Here is a 26,980-nt window from a genome sequence, read left to right as displayed (position 1 = left end):
CACACCCACAGTGACACACCCACTCCAACAGGGCCACATCCCCAGATAGTGCCACTCCTTGGGCCAAGCATATTGAAATCATGACACTGATAAAATAGAAAAAACAAATAATTATTTATAAATAAAAAAGTCTCGGGGTTGGGGATTTAGCTCAGTGGTAGAGCGCTTGCCTAGGAAGTGCAAGGCCCTGGGTTCGGTCCCCAGCTCCGAAAAAAAGAACCAAAAAAAAAAAAAGTCTCCCACTCAGAGAGAAAACCTGGTGGTGCAGAAATGGCTCAGTGGTAAAAACTGAGTGCTGTTCTTACCAAGGACTGGAGTTCAGTTTTTAGCACTTGGGATGCGGAGGCAGGAGGCTCAGAAGTTCAAGGAAGACAGAGTTTGAGGTCAGCCTAGGCTACATGAGATCTTGCCTCAAAAATGAAACAAAGACCCAAAGCAAGCTGGGCACGTGCTGCTAGTAATGCTACCACTTGGGAAACACAGGAAGGAGGATTGTCCTGAGTTTCAGGCCAGCCATATCATAGGAAGACCCTGTCTGATTAAAAAAAAGTCAAAATGATGGCTCAGTGGGTGAAGGTGCTTGCCATTAAACCAGATGACCCCAGTTTGATCCCTAGGATCTATATAGTGGAAAGAACCGACTCCCCCAAGCTGTCCTCTGATCTCTACGTGCTCCCTGTGGTATACATGGACCACCACCACACACACAAGGTACACACATGTGCACACGCGTGTGCACACACACACAAACACATACACACATACACACCACATGCTCGAGCAGCTATCTGAGTCCAGCCTAATCTACATACACAGTGAGTTCCAGGTTAGCCTGGGCTACATAGTGAGACCCTGTTTCAAAACCACAATGACAATCACAGAAAAGCATTTAAAAAGACCAAAAGAAACAAAAAGATATGAACCAGTTTAGGCAAAATAATCAATTTATTACAGTGCAATTGGCAGGTAGATATTGCCAGTGTGTTATTCTCTCATTGTTTGAGAAAATGAAAGGTAACTTTAAATATAACACAATTATAGACATCTGTGATGATCAGGGCCTGGGCTCTAGGCACTTCCTAATTGTTTGGAGAAAATCTGTGGGTAGATACCCTAAGACACCCTTCAATACGGAAGCCTGGTTGTAGTCAAGAAAGCTTTGGTTCCTTACCCAAGGGAGCTGGAGTTTTGCTAACCATAAATTCTGAGTTCAGCCATAAGTAGAGGGCTTCAGTGAAGGGACAGAGAAAGTCCCTGAGGCAGAAACAGCATGTGACCAGAGGGGATGCTGGCATGTTGCTCGGAGAGCAAAATGCTTGCCTGGCATGCACGAAACCCTGGGCTCATCCCCAGCACTGCACAAAGCTGAGTGGTGTCAGTGTGTGCCTGTAGTCCCAGCACAAAGCGCCAAAGGCATCTGTCTCAAAAAAGGGTGAGGGATCAATATCGGGGACAGCTTGTGATCTAAGACCAGCATGCACCCATGCATCAGGGAACCCATGCACCAGGGCACCCGTGCATCTAGGCACCTGTGCATCCGGGCACCCAGGCACCCATGCTCTAAAGCAGCAGCAACAGGCAGACCTGATGGAGGACTTCCGTGTTCCAGACTCTGAAAAAAGGCCAAGCAGGACCCTTCAGTGGATCCTAAAGTTTCATGAACCAGGGAGGGACAGTGCTTGACTCATGAGGGTTTCCAGATGACAGCTTCAGGAAGGCACAGTCAGATTGTCTTGTCAAAATGGTGGCCTTTTGACTAGGATGGACAGACTCGTACAATCACGCTGGAGTTCGTCATTCTGGCCCCATAGTGGCCAGCCCAGAACTGTGTGTCCTGGCCCCAGTGTTCAAAAGACACAAAACGGACGCCCCTCCTGATGTTGGAGAACACGTGGGTGACCTGGAGGTAGAAGAAGTCAGTCAGTTTTGTGTCACAGCCCTTCCGTCAGCCAGTCTGTGATTTCCCAGACCATGGCCCTGCTGAAATCTTGCCGTGTTCTCATTAGCAGGTGGAATCTGAGGCTATGTGTGGTGACAAGTTCCTGCCATCACAGGGTTGGAGAACTGAGGTGGAAGAAGAGGAGGTTAGAGGCCCAGGCTACATAGTCCTCCACAGTTGGGTTATATAGTAAGAAACTGTGCCAAAGAGAAAGGAACAAACAAAACAACCCATCTAAATAAAGGAGGCTTTATCATCAAAATGTGGCAGAAATTCTGGGTGGGGCTGTGTATATCTGCAATTATGACCAGCATTTGGGAGACAGAAGTGAGAACCAGGAGCTCAAGGCCAGCCTCAGCTACACAGTGAGTTTGAGACCAGCCTGGGCTACAAGAGACCTTGTCTCAAAAAAAAAAAAAAAAGTGGCAGAAGTGAATGAGCCTGTGTAGGTCTTGTCATGTGACTTCCCAAGCAAGGTCAGAACATATCAGGTAGCCGAAGCTTATTTCTATTGGCCCTCCTGGCTCTAGCCACTATGGAAGAAGAGTCTGTCTGTCCTGTGCGGCCATGACGTAAGGAATCTCAGGGTAAACTGGACCAGATACCATGCAGGAGCTTTGAAATCAAACCAACAGTGATTCCTCATATCATGGCCACCCCTGGATGGGCAGATGGCCAGTTGTCATGATCACCCACCACAACCATCCTGCCCTTCAGCATGGTCTGACAGCCATTGTTTGAACAGTAGACTTCAGCCAGCACTGCCTAGTCCGGCACTTGACTCTGAAGGCATGAGAGGGTGGGGCCAGGGAAACAGCTCTGTTGGTAAGCGCCTGCCATATAAGTACAAGGGACCCCAGTTAAGGTCCCCAGCACCTCTGTACAAACTGGCTGAGGGGATATGTATATCTGTAATTCTAGTGCCAGGGCAGACTCTAGAATTACAGAACTCACTGACCAGTCAGTCTAGCCATGAGCTCCTCATTCAGTGAGAGACACTGTCTCAAAAAGTAAGGCAGAGGGTAAAAGAAAGACATATGACTGATCCCTCTGCCTTCCACATACATGTACACATAAACAGGCACAGCCCCCATATACATATACAACACACACACACATGCACACACACATGCACACACACACACACACGCACACACACACATGCACACACACATGCACACACACACACACACGCACACACACACACACACACAGTCCCCACATATTAAAAAACAAATTTAAAACCAAAAATGGAGGGGCTGGAGAGATGGCTCAGCAGTTAAAAGCACTGGCTGCTCTTCCAGAGGACCCGAGTTCAGTTCCCAGGACTCTCATGGTGGCTCACAACCATCTACAGTGGTAGTCCCATGGGATCTGATGCCCTTTTCTGGTATGCACACATGCAGACAAAACTCCCATATACATAAATAAATAAATCTTAAAGCAAAAATCCATAGACAGATAGTAAAAGCAACTGCTGTTGAGGATGATGTGACCATCCAAGTCCCCACCAGCCCACGCCCACCCAGTGAGAAGCTCATCTTCGGTTAGAGGCTCACCTGCAGGTAGACATCGTTGTTCCACTGTTCAATGGGGTCCGGCACAGAGGAGAACTTCTCTATGATGTTCTGGTGAGCGTCAAGAAGCGTGACAAAGAGACGGTACTTACAGCCACTGTCGTGTCGAGCTCCCCACCTGTGGGAAGCGGAGGTCTCAATGCGTCACCTTCCTCTTTGGGGGTCTAGCCTCCCCGTGGGTACAAATTACATTCCCCACAAGGGTCTTGAGAGGCTGGCAATTGGGGTTGGGGATTTAGCTCAGTGGTAGTGCGCTTGCCTAGCAAGCACAAGGCCCTGGGTTCGGTCCCCAGCTCCGGAAAGAAAAAAAAAAGGAAAAAAAAAAAGAGGCTGGCAAGATGGCCGCTAAGTCAGTGAAGGGCTTGCTGCACAGGAATGATGGCCTGAGTTTGAACCCCAGAACTCATGGAAGGAGCTGGGTGTTGCTGGGTGTGATGGCAGAGGCAAGTGGATCTCTGTGAGTTCAAGGCCAGTCTGGCCTGCAGAGAATTCCAGGCCAGTCAGGATTACATAGCAAGACCCTGCCTCAAAAGAAAAACGAAAGCTGGAAGCCAGGGACAGTGAGACGTGCTGTAACCCGAGCGAGCAGTGGGCAGCAGACCCACGTGGCTCAGGCACGTAATTCCAGCTGTTTTAGAGGCCGATACAGGAGTGTCTCAAGTTCAAGGCCAACCCAAGCAACCTGATGAGTCTCTGCTTCAAAATAAAAGTGCAAAGGGACCTGGAGTGTGCCGTCTAGTGGAGGAGGCTTTTCCTAGCATGCATGAGGCCCTGGGTTCGATCCTCAGCTCCTGTACTTGTCTCTGCCCCAGTGAAATGCACTCAAACGATCTCTGGCCCTTGCAAAGTCATGCCTGCCAGGAGTGTCTTTGTTGGAGACCCAATCATACATACCATATTGATAGAAGACAAGAGCTGGCCATGTCCACAGAGGGGCATAGGCCAACACTGGCTACTTTAGAAAGTGCTGTAGTGTAATCTAGGGCTGTGAGTTCATGTCTGTTGGCCTGAAGGCTGTGGCTAACCACAGGGGCAGGCAACTAATTGGTTAGCCAGCTCAGTAAGCTCCAATAAAAACTCTGTACGGAGAGTCGACACTCTGACAGGCATCTGGATACACCTGACTGTGGGTTGGTAACACTTGACTGACTCCACAGATCCCACACTGTTTTGTTTTGTTTTTAATTTACTGTCAGACACACCAGAAGAGGGCATCAGATCCCATTACAGATGGTTGTGAGCCACCATGTGGTTGCTGGGAATTGAACTCAGGACCTCTGGAAGAACAGCCAGTGCTCTTAACCCCTGAGCCATCTCTCCAATCACCCCCACACCCCCCCTCCCACACACACACACATGCACTGGTTTTGAGCTCATCTATGCCATCCTGGGATTCACATAATCGTTTTGCCTCAGCATCCCAAGTGCTGGGATTACAAGTGTGTGCTATGGGGTCTTAGTGCTTGCTAACAGGCTTTTCCTGTCCCCAGACTCACCAGTCAGACACAGCAATCTCCACACCACCACTGTCCAGCAGCTCTGGCCATAGACCCTTCTCCTCTAGGTCCACAACCTGCTTCTTTCGACACCAGCTAGGAAGGTAAGACAGCGGTTGGTTGGTCGGTCGTGAGAACCGGCAGGCCTTTTCTCAAAGGCTCTGGCCCTTTGGGGTGGGGTGGGGTGGGGTGGGGTGGGGTGGGGTGGGGCTTTCACCTGAAGGAAGTCACGAAGCAGGTCTGTGAGGGGGCCCCAGGTACAGGTTTCCTGTTCTTCTCCACCACCCAGCCATCCCCACCATGCCGCACCATCCACTTGCGCAGGCCCTCTGTAAAGAAGAACAGTGGGGGGGTTGGGGATTTAGCTCAGTGGTAGAGTGCTTGCCTAGGAAGTGCAAGGCCCTGGGTTCGGTCCCCAGCTCCAGAAAAAAAGAACAAAAAAAAAAAAAAAAAAAAAAAAGAAGAACAGTGGGGGTAATCACAGCATCAGGGGTGCTGAGGCTTCAGGATTGTAGCCAAATTCAAGCTGCACTGCACCTCGCCCCCCAAACCCCAAGTTTGAAAAGAATTAAAAACCAGAGCAGGGGGCTGGAGAGATGGCTCAGTGGTTAAGAGCACTGACTGCTCTTCCAGAGGACCTGAGTTCAAATCCCAGCAACCACATGGTGGCTCACAACCATCTGTAATGGAATCTGATGCCCTCTTCTGGTGTGTCTGAAGACAGAGACAGAGACAGAGGAAGGAAGGAAAGAAGGAAGGAAGGAAGGAAGGAAGGAAGGAAGGAAGGAAGGAAGGAAGGAAGGAAGGAAGGAAGCAGAGCAGACAGGCAGCTCAGTGGAAAACTTTAACCCTCAGACTTCATGCAAAAATACAAGGTGAGAATTGATACAAAGTTGGCGGCTGGCCACCCACCATCTGCACCATGAGGTTTGAGCCCTTTAACACACACAAATGTAATTTTAAAAATTAAAAGTTCATGTCTGTGTACCATATAACTTCAGAGGCCAGAAGAAAAGGTGGTCTCCCTGAGACTGGATTTAAAGATGGTGTGAGTCTCCACTTGAGTGTTTGGAACTGACCTCAGGTCCTTTGGAAGAGCAGTGCTGTTAGCCGCCGAGCTATTGTTCCAGCCCGCAAAAACAAACAAACAAACAAAAAAACCAAAACACAACAACAAAAGTACCAAAAATTACTAAGAAAATTTAAAAGCTTGGAGCTGCTCTTCCAGAGGACCTGAGGTCAGTTCCCAGCTTCCAAGTCAGGAGGCTTAGTCTTCTGAAACTCCAGTCCCAGGGAATCTGTTTTGACCTCTAGCAAGCACACACATATACCTTAATGAAAATAAAAATTTAAAATGTAAAAGCCAATCAAACAAAAGATACTTATGTGCTGATTTTAATTGCTCACTGATGCCTCTCTGTGCATCCTGACTCTCAGATAGAGGATATGCAGTTTGGTCCCCTCCAAAGCTCCCTTATTGTGGGTCAGGTCCTTCCAGTAACTCTAACTGGGTCAAGTGTGACCCCACTTCTGGCCCCTCCCTCTACTTCATCTGTAGACCTGCCTCTCGGTTTACCTCTAGGCTCCGCCCATTACACGTCTTGTGAATCTGCCCTACCCGCTCTCATTGATTCCCTTCTGGTCTCTCAGCCCACAGAACCTTCCATCGGTTCTCTTGTGGCCCTACCTCTCAATGTCCAGTGTGATCCCGCCTCCTTCCCTTCTTACTGGCTCCTTTACGGTCTCGCCCTTACTCCATTATCTCTTGACTCCGCCCCTCATCCTCTTCCATGGGTTCTTTTGGACACGCCCCCACCCGCCCATCAATTGTCTCGTGACTCCGCCCTTAATCCCTTCTGGTCGATTCTTTCTTGGCTCTGCCGATTGGCATTCTTGGGGCCCCGCCCCTTGCGCTACGGTTCTCTCCTGATCCCGCCCCTCTGCTTCCTCTAGGCCCCGCCCTCGCAGCGCCTCACCTTGGCCACAGGGGTTGCAGAGGAGGTTGCGTCCTAGCGGTCTTAATGCGCAGAATTGGCCCAGCGGGCAGGGCGTGCCTTCGCGGGCTGGGGGCAGGCAGCGGCGGGCTAACGTCAACAGGGCGCGGCCCGCTGCGCTGTGGTCTCGGGCCAGCAGCAGCAGCCAAAGGGCCTGGCCATCCACCAACGCGCGCCAGGCGCGGCAGACCCGGCGGCAGTGTACCAGCAGCGTGCGCGGGGGCACGTGGCTCAGTACCAGCAGGAGCAGCTCCGGGGGCAGTCGACTCAGGTCCAGGGCCTCCTGGGGATCGGGCTCCGGCATAGGGATCCGGGTTCTGGAAGTCCAGGCACCCATGGTCGCCGCGCCCCGCTTGGTTTTGACTGTAGGAGAGGAGGGGTCAGATGTTAGTGATCAGCAGTGTCCACGACGCGCAGCCTCTGCTGCCCCACTTTGCAGCCGTCCACCCCGAGATTAACAGCCCCGAAGCCATCCGCTGCTTCCCACGTCCCTCGCCGCCTCGCCGTCCCCAAAACCTCCCCTCCTCCCCCGCTGGTGCTCACCGGCACCCCTGCCAGCTCCCCTCCGCGGCCTGGAGGACCGCATAGCCATAGCTCTGTCTATTGCTCTGTTCCCAGGTGAGACCTCTCTGAGATTCACTGAATGTCCAGCCCTTTGGTTCCAGACCCCACCTCCTTCCGGCTATCCGCGGACAGCGTGGGAATCTACCAGGGGTCACAGATTAGGCCAGGGCTCTGGCACAGTCTGCGCGGTTCCGCAACAATCAACCACTTGGAGTGACCCTAAATCTGCAGTGGACGCCTGGCATCTGGTGACAACTATTATTTCGGGTAGGCATCCAAGTGGAAGGCTCCACCCCTAAACGCCTTTTATCCCAGACACAGTCATCCGAGATTTACAGGAAAAAAGCAGGCTCTAGAGGACAAAAGATGACATCACTAACCGAAAGCATCAGCTAAAGCTTTCTGTTTCAATCTTAAACTTACCACATCTCTGTCTTCACAACCCAGAAAATGAACCAAGGCTCTTAGAGACCATGACCTTCCTAAGTGACTGCACAGCTACTGGGTGTAACTCCAGAATCTTTTTATTTGAGACAGGGTCTCACTTTGTGGGGCTGCCTGGCCTGGAACTCCCTGTGTAGGCAAACTGAGAGATCTGCCTGCCTCTGCCTCCTGAGTGCTAGGTTTAAAGGCATTTACCACTGTGACCAGCTCTTTAAAACTTACTTTTTAGGGCTGGAGGGATAGCTCAGCTGTTGAGAGCGCTGACTGCTCTTCGAGAGGTCCTGAGTTCAATTCCCAGCAACCACACGGTGGCTCACGACCATCTGTAATGGGATCTGATCCCCTTTTCTGGTGTGTCTGAAGACAGCTACGGTATACTCACATACATAAAACAAATTTGATAAAATTTTTTTAAAAAGTATAACTTTTTTTTAAAAAATTGCTTTTTAAATTTTGTTTTATGTGTGTGGATGTTTGCTTGCATTTATGTCTCCACCATGTTTGTTTCTGGTGCCCAGGGAGGTCAGAGGGGTCACAGAGAAGCCTGTCTGTCTTAGGGTTTTACTGCTGTGAACAGAAACCATAACCAAAGCAACGATTAAAGGACAACATTTAATTGGGGCTGGCTTACAGGTTCAGAGGTTCAGTCCATTATCATCAAGGCAAGAACATGACAGGGGCTGGAGGAACTGCAAATCCCACCTCTTGTTCTGAAGGCAGCTAGGACTAGGGTATTAAAGCCCACGGCCACAGTGGCGCATCTATTCCAACAAGGCTATACCTCCTAATGGTGCCACTCCCTGGGCCAGACATGTATGAACCATCACACTGTCTTGGAGAGAGAGAGAGAGAGAGAGAGAGAGAGAGAGAGAGAGAGAGAGAGAGAGAGAGAGAGAACACTCCTAGTAACTGCCAACCCTCTGTAAACATGGAAAAGAGAAAGTGACGTGGGTTAATTAAAGAACATTTACACACTTTTACACACTGTCTTAGTCAGGGTTCTCTAGAGTCACAGAACTTATGGAATGTCTCTATATATTAAGGGAATTTATTGACATGACTCACAGCCTACAGTCCAACTAACCCAACAATGGGCAGCTGTGAATGGGAATTCCAAGAATCCAGCAGTTGCTCAGTCCCTCGGGCTAGTTGTTTCAGCAGGTCTTCTGTAGAAGAAGGTCCCAACAGAGGTGTGGGCTGTAAGTGCAAGCGGTTGATGAGGAGTGAGTCTTGCTTCTTCCAGTGTTCTTATGTAGGCCTCCAGTATAAAGTGTGGCCCAGATTAAAGGTGTGTGCCACCAAGCCTAAATTTAAAACTTCCTTTGTCCCAGGCTGACCTTGAACTCAGAGATCTGCTTGCTTCATTCTCCCATATTAAGGGCGTGTACTACCTTGCCTGGGCCTAAGCTTTTCATGGCCACAATGCCTCAGGATCTCCATGACGAGGGAGATCTAGGTCAAAAACCCATTTTCTAGCCTCAAGATCTGGATCACAGGTGAGCCCTCCATTTCTGGATTGTGGTTCATTCCAGATGTAATCAAGTTGACAAACAGGTCTAGCCATCATGATCCACCCCGTGTCAAGTTGATACAAATCATATTTCATGTCCAAATGAAACAGTAATAACCAGGTCATAAAATGCCTAAGGTAATGTAACTATCCCTTGGACAATCACGTATACATTGTAGGTTTAGAATAGGTCAGTGTCCCTTGGGAATATCCTTTTAGTATTTCAAATACTGATTGATGGTCTCTCGGTTGATGTTAGAGAGATTGTAAGAAAGCACGAATATCTGTACAAATGTGTTCTTAACAAATAAAACGGAAGCGTTCACACACAACCCTCCTTTCTACAATTGGTCACATGACCTTAGATGGTATTTATGGCTACCTTTCTCTACTACCCATTCTGTATTACCTCCACCCTCTGCAAGCCCCTCGGCAGGTCTCTGCTCTTCTCCTGGAGGAGTGACCCATACCTTCATTCCTCATGGGTCTGTGTCCTTTGTCATCCTGCTTGGATGAGGCTGTTGTATGTTTCCCATTGACTTTAATCACAGGACATGGTAGTACCAAGAGATGCCCTAAGAGATCTCCTGCACTCCAGACATAATCCTTCTTACCTCCATTGTGGAGAGGCAATCCAATTTCCCCACCGTAATCTGGATCTAGCACCCCTCCTAACACTGCTATTTCTTTCTTAGCTTGTTGGTTTAAGGGCATTAGAAGCCCAAAATGACCAGGGGGAAGTCTGAGCTTCCAGTCCAATGGACTGTCCATTGTGTCTCCTGGCAGGAACACTCCCCCTTCCGAAACCAAAACTTTTAAACCTGCAGAACTTAGGGTTGTGGGGACAGGAAGCAAAAACTTTCCTACTGGGTCTCTAGGAGTGATAGTGGGTGGAACTATAATACCCTTTTCCAGCCCTTGATTCCCAGAGCCGTGGATCCTGGCTATGGGAGAAACTGCAGCATACATTGGGCACTGATTCAAAGCATATACTGCCTTCTGAAGAATCCTGCCTTAGTCCTCCATGCTGCTGCCCCTTAATTGGCGCTGTAGCTGCATCTTCAAAAGGCCATTCCAGGGCTAGGAGATGGCTCAGTGGTTAAGAGCACTGACTGCTCTTCCAGAGGTCCTGAGTTCAAATCCCAGCAACCACATGATGGCTCACATCTGTAATGGGATCTGATGCCCTCTTCTGGTGTGTCTGAAGACAGCTCCAGTGTACTTACATATATAATAAATAAATCTTTAGGGGCTGGGGATTTAGCTCAGTGGTAGAGCGCTTACCTAGGAAACGCAAGGCCCTGGGTTCGGTCCCCAGCTCCGAAAAAAAGAACCAAAAAAAAAAAAAATAAATCTTTAAAAAAGGGGGGCATTCCATCTTTCTATCAGACCAGCTGCTTCAGGATGACGGGGAACATGGTAAGCTCAGTGGATTCCATGATCGTGGGCCCGCTGTCGCATTTCTCTGGCTGTGAAATGAGTTCCTTGGTCAGAAGCAATACTGTGTGGAGTACCATGACAGTGGATAAGGCATTCCGTAAGTCCACAGGTGGAGGTTGTGGTGGTTTGAATATGCTTGGCCCAGGGAGTGGCACTGTTTGGAGTAGGTGTGTCACTGTGAGTGTGGGCTTTAAGACCCTCACCCTAGCTGCCTGGGAGCCAGTCTTCTCCTAGCAGCCTTCAGATGAAGACGTAGAACTCTCAGTTCCTCCTGAACCATGACTGCCTGGAGGCTGCCATGTTCCTGCCTTGATGATAATGGACTGAACCTCTGAACCTGTATGCCAGCCCCAATTAAATGTTGTCCTTATGAGAGTTGCCTTGGTCATGGTGTCTGTTCACAGCAGTAAAATCCTAACTAAGACAGTGGTTTTGGTAGAAGCATTACATGCAGGAAAGGCAATTCTATAACCAGAGAAGTATCTGCTCCTGTAAGGACAACACGTTGTCCTTTCCATGGAGGAAGTGGTCCAATGTAGTCAACCTGCCACCAGGTTGCTGGCTGGTTGGTCACCTCAAGGAATGATGTCGTATCTGGGCCTCAGTGTAGATCACTGCTGTTGGCAGATCTGACAATCAGCAGCAGCTGTACCCAGGAAGTCCATGTTGTTGAGCCCAAGCATAACTCCCACCATGGCCACTTTGTTCACGTGCCCATCGGGCAGTGACGGGGATGGCTGGCAAAAGAGGCTGACTGTCCACAGAACGGGTCATCTTATCCACTTGACCATTGAACTCCTCCTCAGCTGAAGTCACCTTTTGGGGAGCATTTACATGAGACACAAATGCATTCCCATCCTTCGCCCATTTGGAGAGATCTACCCACACACTTCTTCTTCCCCAGATGTCTTTCTCACCATTGATTCACTGGCCAAGATTGCCTTTTGCCAGATCCAATGTAGCCTTTCTTTCATTCATTTGAGAATTTTTCTGCTTATACAGATCAAACAGATATGCAGTAGGCTTCCTATCTGTTTCATGCCTGGAACCACCATGACTGATTAGCCAGTACCAAAGGTCTGAACAAAGTCATGCCACTGTTAAATTTCACCTCTCTTATGCTGGCCATTACGGCTATGTCATTATAAACGTTGCTTTGTCTACGCTGTCCATTATAATAATTGTGATCACCTTGTCTCTGGTGATTCAATGCTGCCATCCCCCCACCCCCACCCCCACCCCACCTTGAGGCCCAATTAAACCCACTGCACTTAATTCATCTAATTGAGCAGCAGCATCTCCAACCCTAAGGTCTGGCACAAGGGAAAGGGGAAGAACGAAACCCTTCAAATGTGCTGCTGCCCCTCTCACCATTTTTCATCCTGTAGGATTTGTGAAGGGCCTGTCTTCTGGGCCTTCCCATGGTGGAGGAGTAGGTTTTACACAATGTATCCACTCTAGCATTGCACTTTCCCTGAGCCTTGAAATCCCTCCGTCAACACTAAGCCAAGGGATATCAGGCACCTCCATCTCCTTTTCGGTAGCCATCATTTGATAAATGCTTCCGCCAACCATTCAAACAAACTTCTGACACTTTTTAACCGTGCGAGCTTCCATAGTAAACCTAGAACTTCCATTCAGAGGGCTGAAATCAATACACTCAGCTTGATCTAGTTTTATGTTCCGTCCACCATTATCCCACACCCTTAAAATCCATCCTCACATCCCAGACTTCTGCCTGAATGAATTAGTAAATCCATTAAGCTCCTTTGTAGTGTAGCACACTTCATCATGGACTGCACTTTCTACCTCCCCTCTCGGGGCCTGTTTTGCCTTGAGTCTGGTTAGGGGCCTAGAAGAAACTTCTGGTGGGCCTTGAGAACATCAGTACTGTCTTGCCCTGCGTTTTCTTCAGAGAGTCACGGCTGGTCTATCAGACAATGAAGGGCTAATTTCCTTGTGTGAAAAAGGCAGTATCACAAGGGGTGTCTCTGAGGGCACTACTTCCTCTGGTGGGGCAAACCCTTGAGATTCTGAGGATAAAAGGTTCTCAGCTTCAACAGGATCCTTCTACCCATCTCCATCCCAAGTTATAGGATCCCATTCTTTGCCAATTAATGCCCTCACCTTAACTGCTGAGTCTTGAATTTTCGCTGTGATTCACTAGCCTTATAATGAAGGCTTCAATTTGAGTTTCTGCAACCAGAGCTCAATGGCTGCTGGAGAGAAGATTCTCTTCAAAGGCACAGTAAACCTTTCATTTGTTTACTTGCATCTGGAGCCGTTCGATTTTTATCATACACCTCATTCTTTTCCTTCATCAATTTGTCCAGAGATACTAAGAGCAACAAGCCAGCGAAAGCATTTGTCTTATCTTCCTCCGCGAATTGTAGAAACCTTTGTCTATTGGGTCACCTAATTTCACTGCCAGCCACAATTGATGAATCAAGATAATCAAAGGCATTTTCTTCTTTAAGTTTGAAATATAGTCTCTACCATGGGCCTTCTATGTCTTCTGAGCTCCCAGGAGAGAGAGCATCCGGAGAGCTTTCAGTAGTTGAAGGTGCTGATGAATTAGAAGGTGCTGGCAAATTATTAAATCGATTCCAGGTTCTGTGCTTGTACATCATATTTCTCTTTCTGTGCCTCGCGGGGTGATAGCCCTGGTTGGCAGTTTGATCCCAACTAAGCCTTTCTTTCTACCTGTGCAGTGGTGAGCAGTTTCAGGGAGCACCCGAAGCTTACAAACACAAGGTTATGGAGGCCAGAGGACAGCTTGTGGGAGTTGATTTTTGCCTTCGACATTTATTTGGGACCTGCGCCTTGTACTCAGGTCATTAGGCGTGGCAACAAGCAACCTTACCCACACACCTTTATTCACCAGTTTCCTTAATGTATACATTATCAATAAATACTGTTGAGATACTCAAATGCATTTAAGGGATGACTGTGTCACCCACTCAATTTGAACAGCTCACCTCCCGAGAGGCTGCCTCCTCGGTGGTGTACCTCTGCAAACCCAGCACCTTGGTGGTGGAAACAGGAGGATCAGAAGTTAGGTTCATCCACTGCTCTGAATCTATAATTGAAGGCCATCTTGGGCTAAAGGAAGTCCCATCTTAAAGAAAAGAACAGGGAGTTAGAAGATGGTTTATTGGTTAAGAGCACGTACTTCATTGCAGAGGTCTGGAGTTGAGTTCCCAGCACCCATGTCAATCTCTAGGGGCTGAGCACTACCTGTGACTTCAGTTCCTGGGGGTCCAACACCCTTTTCTGGCCTCTTCAGGCACTACACTCACATGCACACATACACATAGTTAAAGATAAAGTGAATCTGAGCTACTTATGGTTGCTCAGGTCTTTAATTCTAGTACTCCAGGCAGAGGCAGAGGCAGAGGCAGAGGCAGAGGCAGAGGCAGAGGCAGAGGCAGAGGCAGAGGCAGAGGCAGAGGCAGAGGCAGAGGCAGAGGCAGAGAGGCAGAGGCAGAGAGGCAGAGAGGCAGAGAGGCAGAGAGGCAGAGAGGCGCAGAGGCGCAGAGGCAGAGGCAGAGGCAGAGGCAGAGGCAGAGGCAGAGGCAGAGGCCAGAGGCCAGAGGCCAGAGGCCAGAGGCAGAGGGCAGAGGCAGAGGCAGAGGCAGAGGCAGAGGCAGAGAGGCAGAGAGGCAGAGAGGCAGAGAGGCAGAGAGGCGCAGAGGCAGAGGCAGAGGCAGAGGCAGAGGCAGAGGCAGAGGCAGAGGCAGAGAGGCAGAGGCAGAGAGGCAGAGAGGCAGAGAGGCGCAGAGGCGCAGAGGCGCAGAGGCAGAGAGGCAGAGAGGCAGAGAGGCAGAGAGGCGCAGAGGCGCAGAGGCGCAGAGGCAGAGGCAGAGGCAGAGGCAGAGGCAGAGGCAGAGGCAGAGGCAGAGGCAGAGGCAGAGGCAGAGGCCAGAGGCCAGAGGCCAGAGGCAGAGGCAGAGGCAGAGGCAGAGGGCAGAGGCAAATCTCTATGAGTTTGAGGTCAACTTGATCTACACAGTGAGTTCAGGACACCCAAGGCTACATAGTGAGACTGTGAATAAAAAAAATTCTTTTATATAAAATAAAACAAAAAGTAGCAAAGTATAAACACTAATCAGTTCCCCTTTGTAGTCACCAGTTGTCTTCTTAGAAGCAATCCTTGTCAGTTCCTGGAATTACCTTGGGGCTGCACTCTGGAAAGAAATGTCTGTACAGATCACGATATAATGGCTAGAGTCTGGCGTGGTGGCTCACACCTGGAATCCCAGCACTTCAGAATATGAAGCAGGGGAACTTTGGGTGCAACCTGTCTGGAGTTCATAGTGTCAAAAAAAAAAAAAAAAAGAAACAAAAAGAAACAAAACAAGAACTGAAACAGAGTGAAAAGAAAAGAAGAAGCAGACTGAGGCCATTTGGGAAACTTGGGGGACTTGGTAGGCTATAATATGGTGAGTGTGGCTTGGGAAATCACGCATACACAAAAAGCCTTGCCTAACATCTGGCTCCATTTGTCCTTTTAGTCTATGTCCGACATAGGACACAATCCAGACTGATGTATTGGCCCAATTCTACAGCCCAGAAACACTTCGCTCTACAATGCAGAGTGGGTGTTCTGAGGGGCTGAACAGAGATGGGGGAGGCTTGAGAACACTGAACAGAGAACAGAGAGCAGACTGGCCATTTCGTGAAATGACTAAGACATGGGACTGCTGGGGAACTGGGCTGTTGCTTCTCACCAGGGTTAAGGAAGGTGACGTTTTAGCCTCAGTGACCCCAGTGTGGTTTTGTGCATAGGGTCTACTGCATAGCTCAGCCAAAACTGTGTGTCATGTATCTATATATGTATCTTTCACCTCTCTCTCTTTCTGCATCTATATATGTATGTATGTATGTATGTATGTATGTATCTAGGTATGTGTGTATGTATGTATCTATATATCTATGTATTTGTGTATCATCTACTTTAAAAAAATATTTGTTTATTTATTCATTTATTTATTATATAAGTACACCGTAGCTGTCTTCAGACACACCAGAAGAGGGCATCAGATCCCATTACAGATGGTTGTGAGCCACCATGTGGTTGCTGGGATTCGAACTCAGGACCTCTGGAAGAGCAGTCAGTGCTCTTAACCGCTGAGTCATCTCTCCAGCCCCAAAATACTTGTTTTTTTAAGGTTAATTTATTTTTTCTGTGTGTTGAGTGTTTCTGCATGTGCACCATGTGCACGCCTAATGCCCGCAGAGGCCAGGCTTGTTACCTTAGGCGTTGGACCCCTGGAACACGTTGGAGTTCCAGACGGTTGTGGGCTGCCATCTTGGTGCTGGGAATGGTAGAGTACTTGCCAAGCATTCAAGAAGGCCTGGGATCATTCTCCAGCACCAGTTGGGCATGGTAGTGTATGCTTATAACTGCAGCTCTGAGGAGATGGGAGGCAATAGGACCACGGATTCAAGGCTATCCTTGGCTATGAGACCCTGTCTCAAAAACAAAACAAACCAGAAAAACAGCTAGTGGATACAAAAACCACAATTCTCAACTGAACAAAAGGCAGTTTATTCTAGAGCTAAATATGAGTGTCCATGGCCAAGAACATAGATGCAGATACAAGTTTTCCATTAATGCCATGTTCTCTCATGCCAGGCTTACTGTGTGTGTAGTCCTGGCTTTCCTGGAACTCCTTCTGTAGAACAGGCTGGCTTCAAACTCAAAGATCTGCCTGCCTCTGCCTCCCAAGGGCTAGAAGGGTGGTAAACCACCACCTGGATCTTCCCTGAAGTTTTTTTTTTTTTCTTTTTCTTTTTTTCGGAGCTGGGGACCGAACCCAGGGCCTTGCGTTTGCTAGGCAAGCGCTTTACCACTGAGCTAAATCCCCAACCCCTTCCCTGAAGTTTTATAAAAAGAAAAACCCATATATCCAGACACCTCTAAAATACCTGGATGGACGCATCAGGTAAGCCTCGCTCAGACAAGTGAGGAATCTTGGCTACAGGCCTTGGATGCTATCTGAAGTCTTAGCATTTTGGTTGGTGGGAGCTAGTGTTCTGTGTTACATTCCAAAAGGTTTACCTAACAGCTACAAAGACATTAGGTCACCCACGGGGGATGGATGGCCATAAATGGCCATGGAGGTTAAAATGGAATGCTCAAGATAACTGGGTTCTGGACTTGCAACATCTTAAACTCTCCAGTACCAGTGAACCGACCTGTGGTCCAGCAGGTGTGGAGGGATTCCACAATCTGAAACGAACTGAGTATGGCTACACTGGCTGGAGGCAGAATGGTTGATACACAGTGAGTTCCAGGCAGGCCCAGGCCACACAGGAGTCTCTGCCTCAAAAAAGACCAAATGAAAACAAGATTAGGAGCAGTTGAGGCCAAATAGCAAAGTTATTATAATATGATTGTTGGATATGTGCTGCTGACATAGTATTATCTCAATGTCCCTTAAAATGAAAGCAATTTTTAAAGATTTGGGTCTGGTTAATTTCAGTATGTGGGTTTTTTTTTGTTGTTGTTTATTTGTTTGTTTTTATTTTTTTTATTTGCCACTTTAAAAAATAAGTTGAAAATAACGTTATTTTTAGTTACAAAATTTAATAGCAAATAATCCCAGCACTTAAGAAGCAGAGGCACGGGGCTGGAGAGATGGCTCAGCGGTTAAGAGCACCCGACTGCTCTTCCAGAGGTTATGAGTTCAATTCCCAGCAACCACATGGTGGCTCACAACCATCTGTAAAGAGATCCGATGCCCTCTTCTGGTGTGTCTGAAGACAGCTACAGTGTGTACTTATATATAATAAATAAATAAATCTTTAAAAAAAAAAAGAAGCAGAGGCAGAAAGATGTCTGTGGGTTCAAAGCAGCCTGATCTGCAAAGTGAGGCTCAGGCCAGCCAGGGGCTACATAGTGAGACCCTAATAGCAAGGCAGTGGTGAGGCACGCCTTTAATCCCAGCACTCGGGAGGCAGAGGCAGGCAAATCTCAGACTTTGAGGCTAGCCTGGTCTACAGAGAGAGTTCCAGGACAGCCAGGACTACAGGGAAACTCTGTCTTGAAAAACAAAGAAACAAACAAACAACAACAACAACAACAAATTCTCTGTATGCATATGTGCATCTGCATGCAGTTCCTGAAGAGGCCAGAAGAGGGGGGTAGAGTTCCTGAAGATGGAGTTAACAAGGCTATGAGCCACTTGTCATTGGTGCTTGGACCCTGTGAGAACAACATTCAATTTTAACTGCTGAGCCATGTCTTCAGCCCCCAACATGAAAAAATATTTTTAAACATTCGACAATTACAGAGGCCCTTGAGAATCATATGCTTAAGGTACTTCCTTCCTTTTTCTCCCAGAGACGTCCCTTTGGACAGATTTATCCTGAGTTGACCTAGCTGACTGACAGTGACAGACTTTTGACAGGAATGCATCATCAAAGGAACCAGGAAAATCCTGGAAGCAGAAAGGGTGACAAGGGTCCATGTTGGACACAGGGAGGAGAGGTCTTGTCTTGAGATGAACCAGAGACAGATGGTGGGGAGGGAGCTCCCCAAGACCAGCATTCCTTAGTAGATAGATCTTCCCTCAAATAAACACCGGGTCAAGCAGGATTGTCCACTGCTGGGTGAATAGAGGAGGTAGAGTTTCCAGGGGGTGGGACATTAATCTATTGCACACACATATGGGGCCGGAATAGGATGCTCCTAGTTTTAAACAGAGGGTCTCCCTATGTAGCTAAAATAGCCAGGAATTCCTCTATTCCATGGCCTAAGAGCTGGGATTACAGGTATGTGTCGTCACATCGGCTGGACCCTTGGATTTAATGGATATGCTATGAGCCTTTCCTATCAGAACCTTGTAATATCCCTGGGTATTATGTACAAAAATTTGGCAGACACTGATTTTTTTTTTCGTGTTGGGGATTGAACTCAGATCCTTGTTCATGCCAGATAAACTAAGGACCCAGCAATTCCTGTCCCCAGACTCACCAGTCAAAGGCAGCAATCTCCACACCGCCACCATCCAACGGCTCTGGCCGCAGACTCTTCTCCCCCACGTCCACTGCCTGCTTCTTGCAACACCAGCTAGGAAGGTTGGAGAGGGGTCATGAGACCACGCAGGTCTTTCTCAACAAGGACTCTGGACATTGGGGAAGAGGGCTTTTCACCTGAAGGAAGTCACGAAGCAGGGCTGTGAGGGAGCCCCAGGGTTTTTCTCTACCACCCAACCTTTGTCCCCACCATCTATTCGAAGATCCATTTTCTCAGCCTTCTGTTATATAATCAGACTTAAGGCAGGTAATTCTGCAGCAGGTAGGAAGCTGAGGCAGTGGGATTGCTGTGAGTTCAAGACCATCTAGGGGCTACAATGTGAGACTGTCTCAAAAGAAAAGCAAACAAAAGAGTTATATACAAATTTAGCAATCTTCCTGTGGCGCCTTGATGGTTCCTCCTCTAACCCTTCCCACTACGTCCTTAACACGGCCCCAGACCTTAGCACAACTGACTGCACATTGGAAGCACCATTCAGGCTGTAAAACTCAGCACACAGACAGCAAAAAGTGAAAACATAGACCTAATCTATCAAAGTCCACAGTTCTGGGACATCACGAACCTTGCTTTTTGGCTTCTGCAGTTCTGCTTCTGGCTAACTGTTGTTGTTAACAGAAGTGTGTCGACCCAGGATATGGGTTTTGTATTTAAAAGTTTACCCTGAGACACTCAGGACCACACTGGGACCCTGAACACCCAGTGCAGTAACCATTAATAGAGATGTTTCTGTTGCCTTAAATGTCTTCTCTGGTGGATATTCCACAACAGGTCCTTGAGACCGGTCCCTCAGTCCTCTTCCTGACAAGGTTTATTATTATTATTATTATTATTTTTTTGGTTCTTTTTTTCGGAGCTGGGGACCGAACCCAGGGCCTTGCGCTTCCTAGGTAAGCGCACTACCACTGAGCTAAATCCCCAGCCCTGGTTTATTATTTTTTTAAGATTTATTTATTATATATAAGTACACTGTAGCTGTCCTCAAACACACCAGAAGAGGGCGTCAGATCCTCTTAGAGATGGTTGTGAGCCACCATGTGGATGCTGGGATTTGAACTCAGGGCCTCTAGAAGAGCAGTCAGTGCTCTTAACCACTGAGCCATCTCTCCAGTCCATTATTTTTCATAATATAAAGCAGAAAACGGAGACTTATTCAATGTGGCCACATTTGGGTGAGGGACAAAAGATCCAGTGAATCTCAAGTCTGTTTTGGGGGCCCCGAAGTGAGATTAAAATTCAAGCAGAGGCCAGAGAGCTGCACACATCAGCAGTCTTTGTCGAGCTGCGGCCCAGCCCTGACTGGCACAGCCTGGCCTGTGCTTCAGGCTCTTCCTGGAAGGCGGTCTAGAGCTCTGTGCAATCTCTTCATGGAGACGAGGCTCCCCTCTGCCTGGGCCCTTTTCTTTCTTGCAGCATGAGAGTCCTGAGGAAATGCTCATTTCTCTGGGGTCCAGTGTTCCAGTGTGGTCTGATAGGCTGAGACACAAGGGTCTCATTAGAATACACTTATTCCTGCCACAACAGTTATAATTCCCCAGTTTTGGTGGTGGGCGCTCTGGCTGTCCTGGAATTAACTCTATAAACCAGGCTAACCTCGAACTCCCAGAGTTCTGCCTGCCGCTGCCTCCTCAGTGCCAGGATTAAAGGCGTGCACTACTTGCCCAGCTGAATTCCCCACTTTCTATAGGTCTATGTTGGAAACCAATATAAGCAGAATACAAGTAGGGATCAAGGTCAGAAATGACAGTGTCTCTTTAAAAGGGGAACAAGAATACCCTTGGGAGGGAATAAGGAGGCAAAGTTTAGAACAGAGGCAGAAGGAACACCCATTCAGAGCCTGCCCCACATGTGGCCCATACATATACAGCCACCAAACTAGATAAGATGGATGAAGTAAAGAAGTGCAGGCTGACAGGAACCGGATGTAGATCTCTCCTGAGAGACACAGCCAGAATACAGCAAATACAGAGGCGAATGCCATCATTAAACCACTGAACTGAGAACAGGACCCCCATTGAAGGATTCAGAGAAAGGACTGAAAGAGCTTGAAGGGGCTCGAGACTCCATATGAACAACAATGCCAAGCAACCAGAGCTTCCAGGGACTAAGCCACTACCTAAAGATTATACATGGACTGACCCTGGGCTCCAACCTCATAGGAAGCAATGAATAGCCTAGTAAGAGCACCAGTGGAAGGGGAGGCCCCTGGTCCTGCCAAGACTGTACCCCCAGTGAATGTGATTGTTGGGGGAGGGCGGTGATGGGGGGAGGATGGGGAGTGGAACAGCCATAGAGAAGGGGAGGGGAAGGGGCTAGGGGGATGTTGGCCGGGAAACTGGGAAAGGGAATAACAATCGAAATGTAAATAAGAAATACCCAAGTTAATAAAGATAAAAAAAAAGAAAAGAAAAAAGAAATGACAGTGTCAGGTAGTGCGCAAGAAAGTTTCCATAACCCCTTGGCCCACCTCCCAGCTCAGCCCCTTCCCCTCGTCTGAGTTACAGATGCTTTACAAGATTTGTGGCCTTTGTTCTCCATTTCCTGGTTAAGAAGGTGAAGAGTGAAGAAAAGATAGCAGGCAGCAAAAGATCTTATCTAGAAATTCTCTAATATTAGAGGTGCTGCTTGCTAGGGGTGGAGTGAGGGTGGTTTTGTTTTGTTTGTTTGTTTTTGTTTTTGGCTCAGGACCTCTGCCGTTTTTCAGGAGTGGATTGTGGTCTTATAATTTTGGTCATATACATGCATAGTCCCATCTAGGCATGAGCTGATCCGTAGAGGTTTTTCTCTTCTAGCGTACATGGGGACCTAGAACAGGTTCAGGCTGGCTGGGCTCATGCTCTCCAGTACTAGACGTGATTGATTGCAAATTAGTCACACAAGAGTTGCTGGAGAAGAACTGGGTCCCACTTTGCCAGGAACGGGTTGTGTGTGGGTGTGCACGGGTTGGGGGTGGGGCGTCCCCGAGTTGCTAAACTATTTCTGTAATCTGTTGCTAGACTATTTCTGTAATCTATGTCAGCAGGACCTTTGCTGGCTCCCCTCTGCGGCCCTGAGTGTCCTCAGCCCTAGTGGTCGTGAGACCAGGAATTAAATAAACCCCCTGACTCAGGGAGTCAGGATGGCATCCTGAGACCTTACATTCGACTCTTAGGACGCTGAGGACATCAGCTTCCTAAAATGAACACGTACAAGACACTTACTGTGCACCGCTTGGCAGCCATCAAGTCCCTCTGCCTCTTTCAAAGCCTTTCTTTCTTTCTTTCTTTTTTTTTTTCGAAGCTGGGGACCGAACCCAGGGCCTTGCTCTTGCTAGGCAAGTGCTCTACCACTGAGCCAAATCCCCAACCCCAAAGCCTTTCTTCTCAGGCATCTGTCTGAGGGTGTCAGATTCCCCTGGAATTGAAGTTACAGTCGTAAGTGGGCTGACATGTGGGTGCTGGGAGCTGAACCCGGGTCCTTTGGAAGAGTAGCCAAAGCTCTTAACCGCTGAGCCATCTCTCCAACCCCTCACAGCCCTTCCATAAAACACCAAACAAAAAATCAGAAACAGCAATGCACTTTTGGGATGTTCCCTGTTGGGTTGCTCTGGTAACTGAGTTGATACCTCGCTATGACTCTCTGGAACCCTTTGTCTTGGTCCCTCCTACCTCCCACTGGGATCAGTCCTACCCCTTATCGCTCTTCTCTCACCCCCGTGCTCCACCCCAGCACCCCACCCCCATCCCCCCGCCGCCATTCAATAAACTTCCGTTACATTTTTACTCGTCCGTTGATTACGTGGATTACGTGTTTCATTCCTAGGACCCATGAATCAAGAACCTGGTGTTTGTCGGGCATCGGGAGTTCTGGTGACCCTTTGGCCAGTACTAAGCCCTCCTGATCTATTGACCTGACTCCTACTAATTTAGAGCGATCACCCAAGTCTCGTTTTTTAGAAGCGTGAGTGCCTCATGCAACGGCCTTGCGCTTCCCCTCTCTCATTGGCTATCTCTGTTTAATTAAAATAGGAGATCATGTCTGACCCAGAGTGAAGTCTTAGCTTTTAAAGAAAACCCAACAGACCCTAATTCTTTTTCCAAGGAGTATGGCAGCTTGGGGCTGTGAACTCTGGTCCGGATCATCCTGTGTGAGTTTCATAGAAAGGGACCAATCTGACTTAGACTTACCCATGGGGCCTGGTTCCTCCTTGTTCTTCCTACGGGACCCCAGGAGGTTCTACTTTCGTTCTCTTGAAGACATTTTTTTCTTCGGTATTTGGGATTTTCCTCCAAAAAGAGGATCCCTGACTTGAATACCGTATCACATCGTCAAACTTTAGAGCTTCCCTAACTGGGCACCTCACCATGAACCACAAACGAGGGCCACTGACATGGTCTCTGCAAGATCTTATGGCCTAGAACCCCGAAGGAAGTCGGACTTCTCAGGGAGTTTATTTTTGGGGACTTTCTCAGTTCCACAATCAGAGAGGATCAATTCAAACACCTATACCCCTGCAGTCTGTCAGCTTCATCTACGTCCCTGTCAACCACATCCCCCTCCCCAACCCCCCCCCCCCCCAGCCTGCAGGACCGAGGGCTACACTGACGGCTTTTTAATAAAGAATCACGTGTCTGATTGCTTTTGCCAGCGTGCATATATGAGCACCACCCATATGCAATGCTCTTGGCGGCTAGAAGAGGGCATCAGATCCCTTGGCATTGGAGTTAGCAGCCGACGGTGAGCCGAGCCGTGTGCGCAGCCCTGCAGGACTTTATATCCTACACTGTGCGAGCACACTTGGTCTTCATTCTGTGGGAAGGGGAAGGCGGGGGAGGAGGGGAGGGGGAGGGGAAGGGGAGGAAGGGGAGGCGAGGGGAAGGGGAGGAAGGGGGAAGGGGAGGGGGATGGGAGGTTAGGAAGGGGGAGGGGGAGGTTAGGAAGGGGGAGGTGAGGAAGGGGAGGGGGAGGGGAGGGGGAGGGGTGTGTGCACGGGAATCACAAGCAGCCCAGCACACTGCTAATGCTTTCTTCTGAATTAATCCTCTGATCCTCAGCCTTTGAGTAAACCTCAACCTCAAAGATTCAATTCCCGATTTTTGCCCATGCGTCAGGAGTGTGGACCGGTCTGCTTTCATACTCTTGGTCACCATGGCAGGACTCTGCCATAAGTCACTGAATTAGCTGAGAATCTCAAGATTGCTTTGGGGTCCGAGCAGCAGTGATTTCACGTGGGGACACCCGCTTTCCTGAATGGAGCACTTTCCGTGGTCTTTAGGACTGGTGCGCTTCTCCAGTTTGGCTCCTGGGTTAAAGCTTGTCTCTTGCTTCTGTTTTTAAAAACGCTGACAGCTCACAGCTGTCTGTAAAGTCTGGTTCCAGGGATTCAGACACCACGCATGCCCACAACACATCAAGACACATAAAATACAAGTAAATCGATCATTTAAAAATACTTAAAAATGGCTGGGCTGGAGAGATGGCTCAGCAGTTAAGAGCACTGACTGCTCTTCCAGAGGTCCTGAGTTCAAATCCCACCAGCCACATGGTGGCTCACAACCATCAGTAATGAGATCCAGTGCCCTCTTCTGGTGTGTCTGAAGACAGCTACAGCATACTTATATATAATAAATAAATATTTAAAAAATAAAAATTTAAAAATTAAAAAAAAGGGCTGGAGAGATGGCTCAGCGGTTAAGAGCACTGACTGCTCTTCCAGAGGTCCTGAGCTCAATTCCCAGCAACCACATGGTGGCTCACAACCATCTGTAATGGGATGCTCTTTTCTGAAGTGTCTGAAGAGAACTACAGTGTACTAATATATAAATAAAATAAATCTAAAAAAAATGCACCCAATACATACATACAAAATAAATAACATACATACACAAACACAAAATTTAGTAAATAAAAACTAATTTAAAAAAATTTTAAAAAAATTAAAAAATTGCTTTCTAGGGGGCTGGAGAGATGGTGGTGGTTAAGAACACTTGTTGTTCTTGCAGAGGACCCAGGTTCAATTCCCAGCGCCCACATGGAGGCTCACAACCATGCATAACTCCAGTTCCAGGGCATTTGAACCCTCTTGCGCCCTGGTCATACCAGGCTCAGTAGGGAGGTTGAACTTGACCTTGGTTTGTAGGGACTGGGCCTTCGGTCTGTGGTTAAGGGTGTCAGGGCAGGGCTCCTGCATTTGAACTAGTAGCTTTAAAAAAAGATAGACTAGATACACCATGCCAACTCGAGATGCTGCTCCCAGGAGAGCCAGATGTCAGTTCCCAGCCCTGGCACTGAGAGTCAAAATATACCTCTTTTGGTTTACCTTTTTTTGAAAAAAAAAAATATGTGGGGCTGGAGAGATGGCTCAGGGGTTAAGAGCACTGACTGCTCTTCCAGAGGTCCTGAGTTCAATTCCCAGCAACCACATGGTGGCTCACAACCATCTGTAATGAGATCTGATGCCCTTTTCCGGTGTGTGTGAAGATACGGTGTACTCATACATAAATAAATAAATTAATTAAAAAAATATGTGTATTGGTATTTTGCCTGCATGTATGACTGTGTACCACATGTGTGCCTGGCATCTGTGGAGGCTAGAAGAAGGCATTGGGCCTCCTGAAACTGGAATTACAGATGGTGTGAGGCAGCATGTGGGTACGGGAATTGAACCTGGGTCCTCTAGAAGAGTAGCCATTGCTCTTAACCACTGAGTTGTCTCTGCAGCCCATACACATTTTCTTTATAAAATGCCAAGCCTTAGGTCTTCTGCAGAGGGGCTGGGTCAGCCACAGTGCAGCTAGTTAAGTGCAGCTACCCAAGTGGAGCTGGGATTCTTGATTGTGCCCCAGAAAAGAATTTCAAAAGAAGCCGAGATGAAGTGAAGTCGGGGTTCACCCAGATGTGAGATGCTAGGTGTGTATGTGACACGATCGTGGGGTATCTGATGTGTTAGAATCGCAGTTCATGTCGGGACAGACCACACCAGGTCAATGCAGTTCCACATGGGAGAGGATTTTGGGGGGGCAATGGAGACAAAGGTGGAAAAGAGAGAGAGGAGGGGGGCAGTGAAAGTCAGGAAAGGTGTGCTTTTTATTTAAACTGTGAGGTAACTGCTCACAGGTAAAGGTGGGAGCTGAACCAAATGGATGCTGGGAATGTATGGCCATCGCCATGGCAACAGACGCACAGGTCCCTGTCGCTTGTGGGTGACGTCACTGCTGGGTTCGGAGGCATAAGCTGGTTCCTGATACCAACAGTGTCCATCACAGACAACTACTCGGAGGCAAGTCTAAGCCAGTACAGTCTTTATTAGGCACCTGGGGACTTTGCTGGGAGTTTGGAATCCCAGTGTAGCAGAGTCTTTCTCAAGGTGACCTTTTAACCACAAAACCACATCCTGGGTTGACATACTTGAGTTAACAAGAACAGTTAGCCAGAAGCAGAACTATAGAAGCAGAAAAAACAAGGTTTGTACATCTAGAGGCTTTCCCGGAACTATGGACTTGGATGGATTAGGCCTTTGTTTTCGTTTGGCCGGTGGTGCTGCCTGGGTGCACAGTTTTACAACCTGAATGGTACCTATAGCATGGTACCTACAGTTGTGGGGGGGCTGTTACAACACTATTTCTGGGGAGATATCGGGAAATGTCTACTCACCCCAGATAGAGAACCGATGACAAACCAAAGTACAGAGAGTGACAAAGTTCAACTTGTGACTCAGTGGGTTTCATTAGAGTTACTTACTGGAGAAGACATGAGTCAAAGACATTGCTGAAGCCCACCCCCGCATGGGTGACAGCTCGCAAAGCTGGGAACCTGGAGTGTGCTCCAGTACACAGTCATGAGGCAGCCAGTGTGTGTGTGTGTGTGTGTGTGTGTGTGTGTGTGTGTGTGTGTGTGTGTGTGTGTATGCGTGTGTATTTGTGTGTATGTGTGTGTGTATGGGTATGTGTGTGTGTATGTGTGTGTATGTGTGTTAAAAAACCAAGGGTATTAGCTC

The 26,980-nt window shown here is 48.2% G+C and overlaps 1 protein-coding gene and 2 long non-coding RNA genes across 16 annotated transcripts in view; 2 read left to right on the top strand and 1 right to left on the bottom strand.

Annotated features, from left to right (window-relative positions):
• Window positions 1-926: 926 nt before the first annotated feature.
• Fbxo27 (F-box protein 27) overlaps window positions 927-26,980 on the bottom strand; it is a 67,433-nt gene continuing 41,379 nt past the window's right edge. The window contains exons 1-10 of one of the 14 annotated variants that reach the window (XM_087581868.1): window positions 23,068-23,133; window positions 22,206-22,398; window positions 18,946-19,041; window positions 13,943-13,990; window positions 9,080-9,211; window positions 6,989-7,369; window positions 5,230-5,341; window positions 5,013-5,108; window positions 3,499-3,634; window positions 927-1,900 (exon numbers count right to left, since the gene is read on the bottom strand). In XM_087581868.1, the coding sequence (XP_087437994.1) occupies window positions 1,757-1,900; window positions 3,499-3,634; window positions 5,013-5,108; window positions 5,230-5,341; window positions 6,989-7,343 (843 nt within the window). In that variant the 5' untranslated portion in view covers window positions 7,344-7,369; window positions 9,080-9,211; window positions 13,943-13,990; ... (1 more) ...; window positions 22,206-22,398; window positions 23,068-23,133 and the 3' untranslated portion in view covers window positions 927-1,756. 14 annotated transcript variants of the gene reach the window in all.
• Window positions 6,987-9,856, top strand: LOC134485106 (uncharacterized). Its single transcript, XR_015650358.1, has 3 exons — window positions 6,987-7,277; window positions 7,625-7,837; window positions 8,244-9,856. It is a non-coding gene; the product is annotated as an uncharacterized LOC134485106 (long non-coding RNA).
• On the top strand, window positions 22,805-25,504 carry LOC108349512 (uncharacterized). Its single transcript, XR_015650366.1, has 3 exons — window positions 22,805-23,131; window positions 23,633-23,721; window positions 24,039-25,504. It is a non-coding gene; the product is annotated as an uncharacterized LOC108349512 (long non-coding RNA).

Source organism: Rattus norvegicus, chromosome 1 (assembly GCF_021556685.1).
Source record: "Rattus norvegicus strain SHRSP/BbbUtx chromosome 1, alternate assembly SHRSP_T2T, whole genome shotgun sequence".
NCBI lineage: Eukaryota > Metazoa > Chordata > Mammalia > Rodentia > Muridae > Rattus > Rattus norvegicus.
The sequence above is the reverse complement of the archived record's forward strand: the minus strand, read 5'-3'. Positions and strand labels throughout refer to the sequence as shown.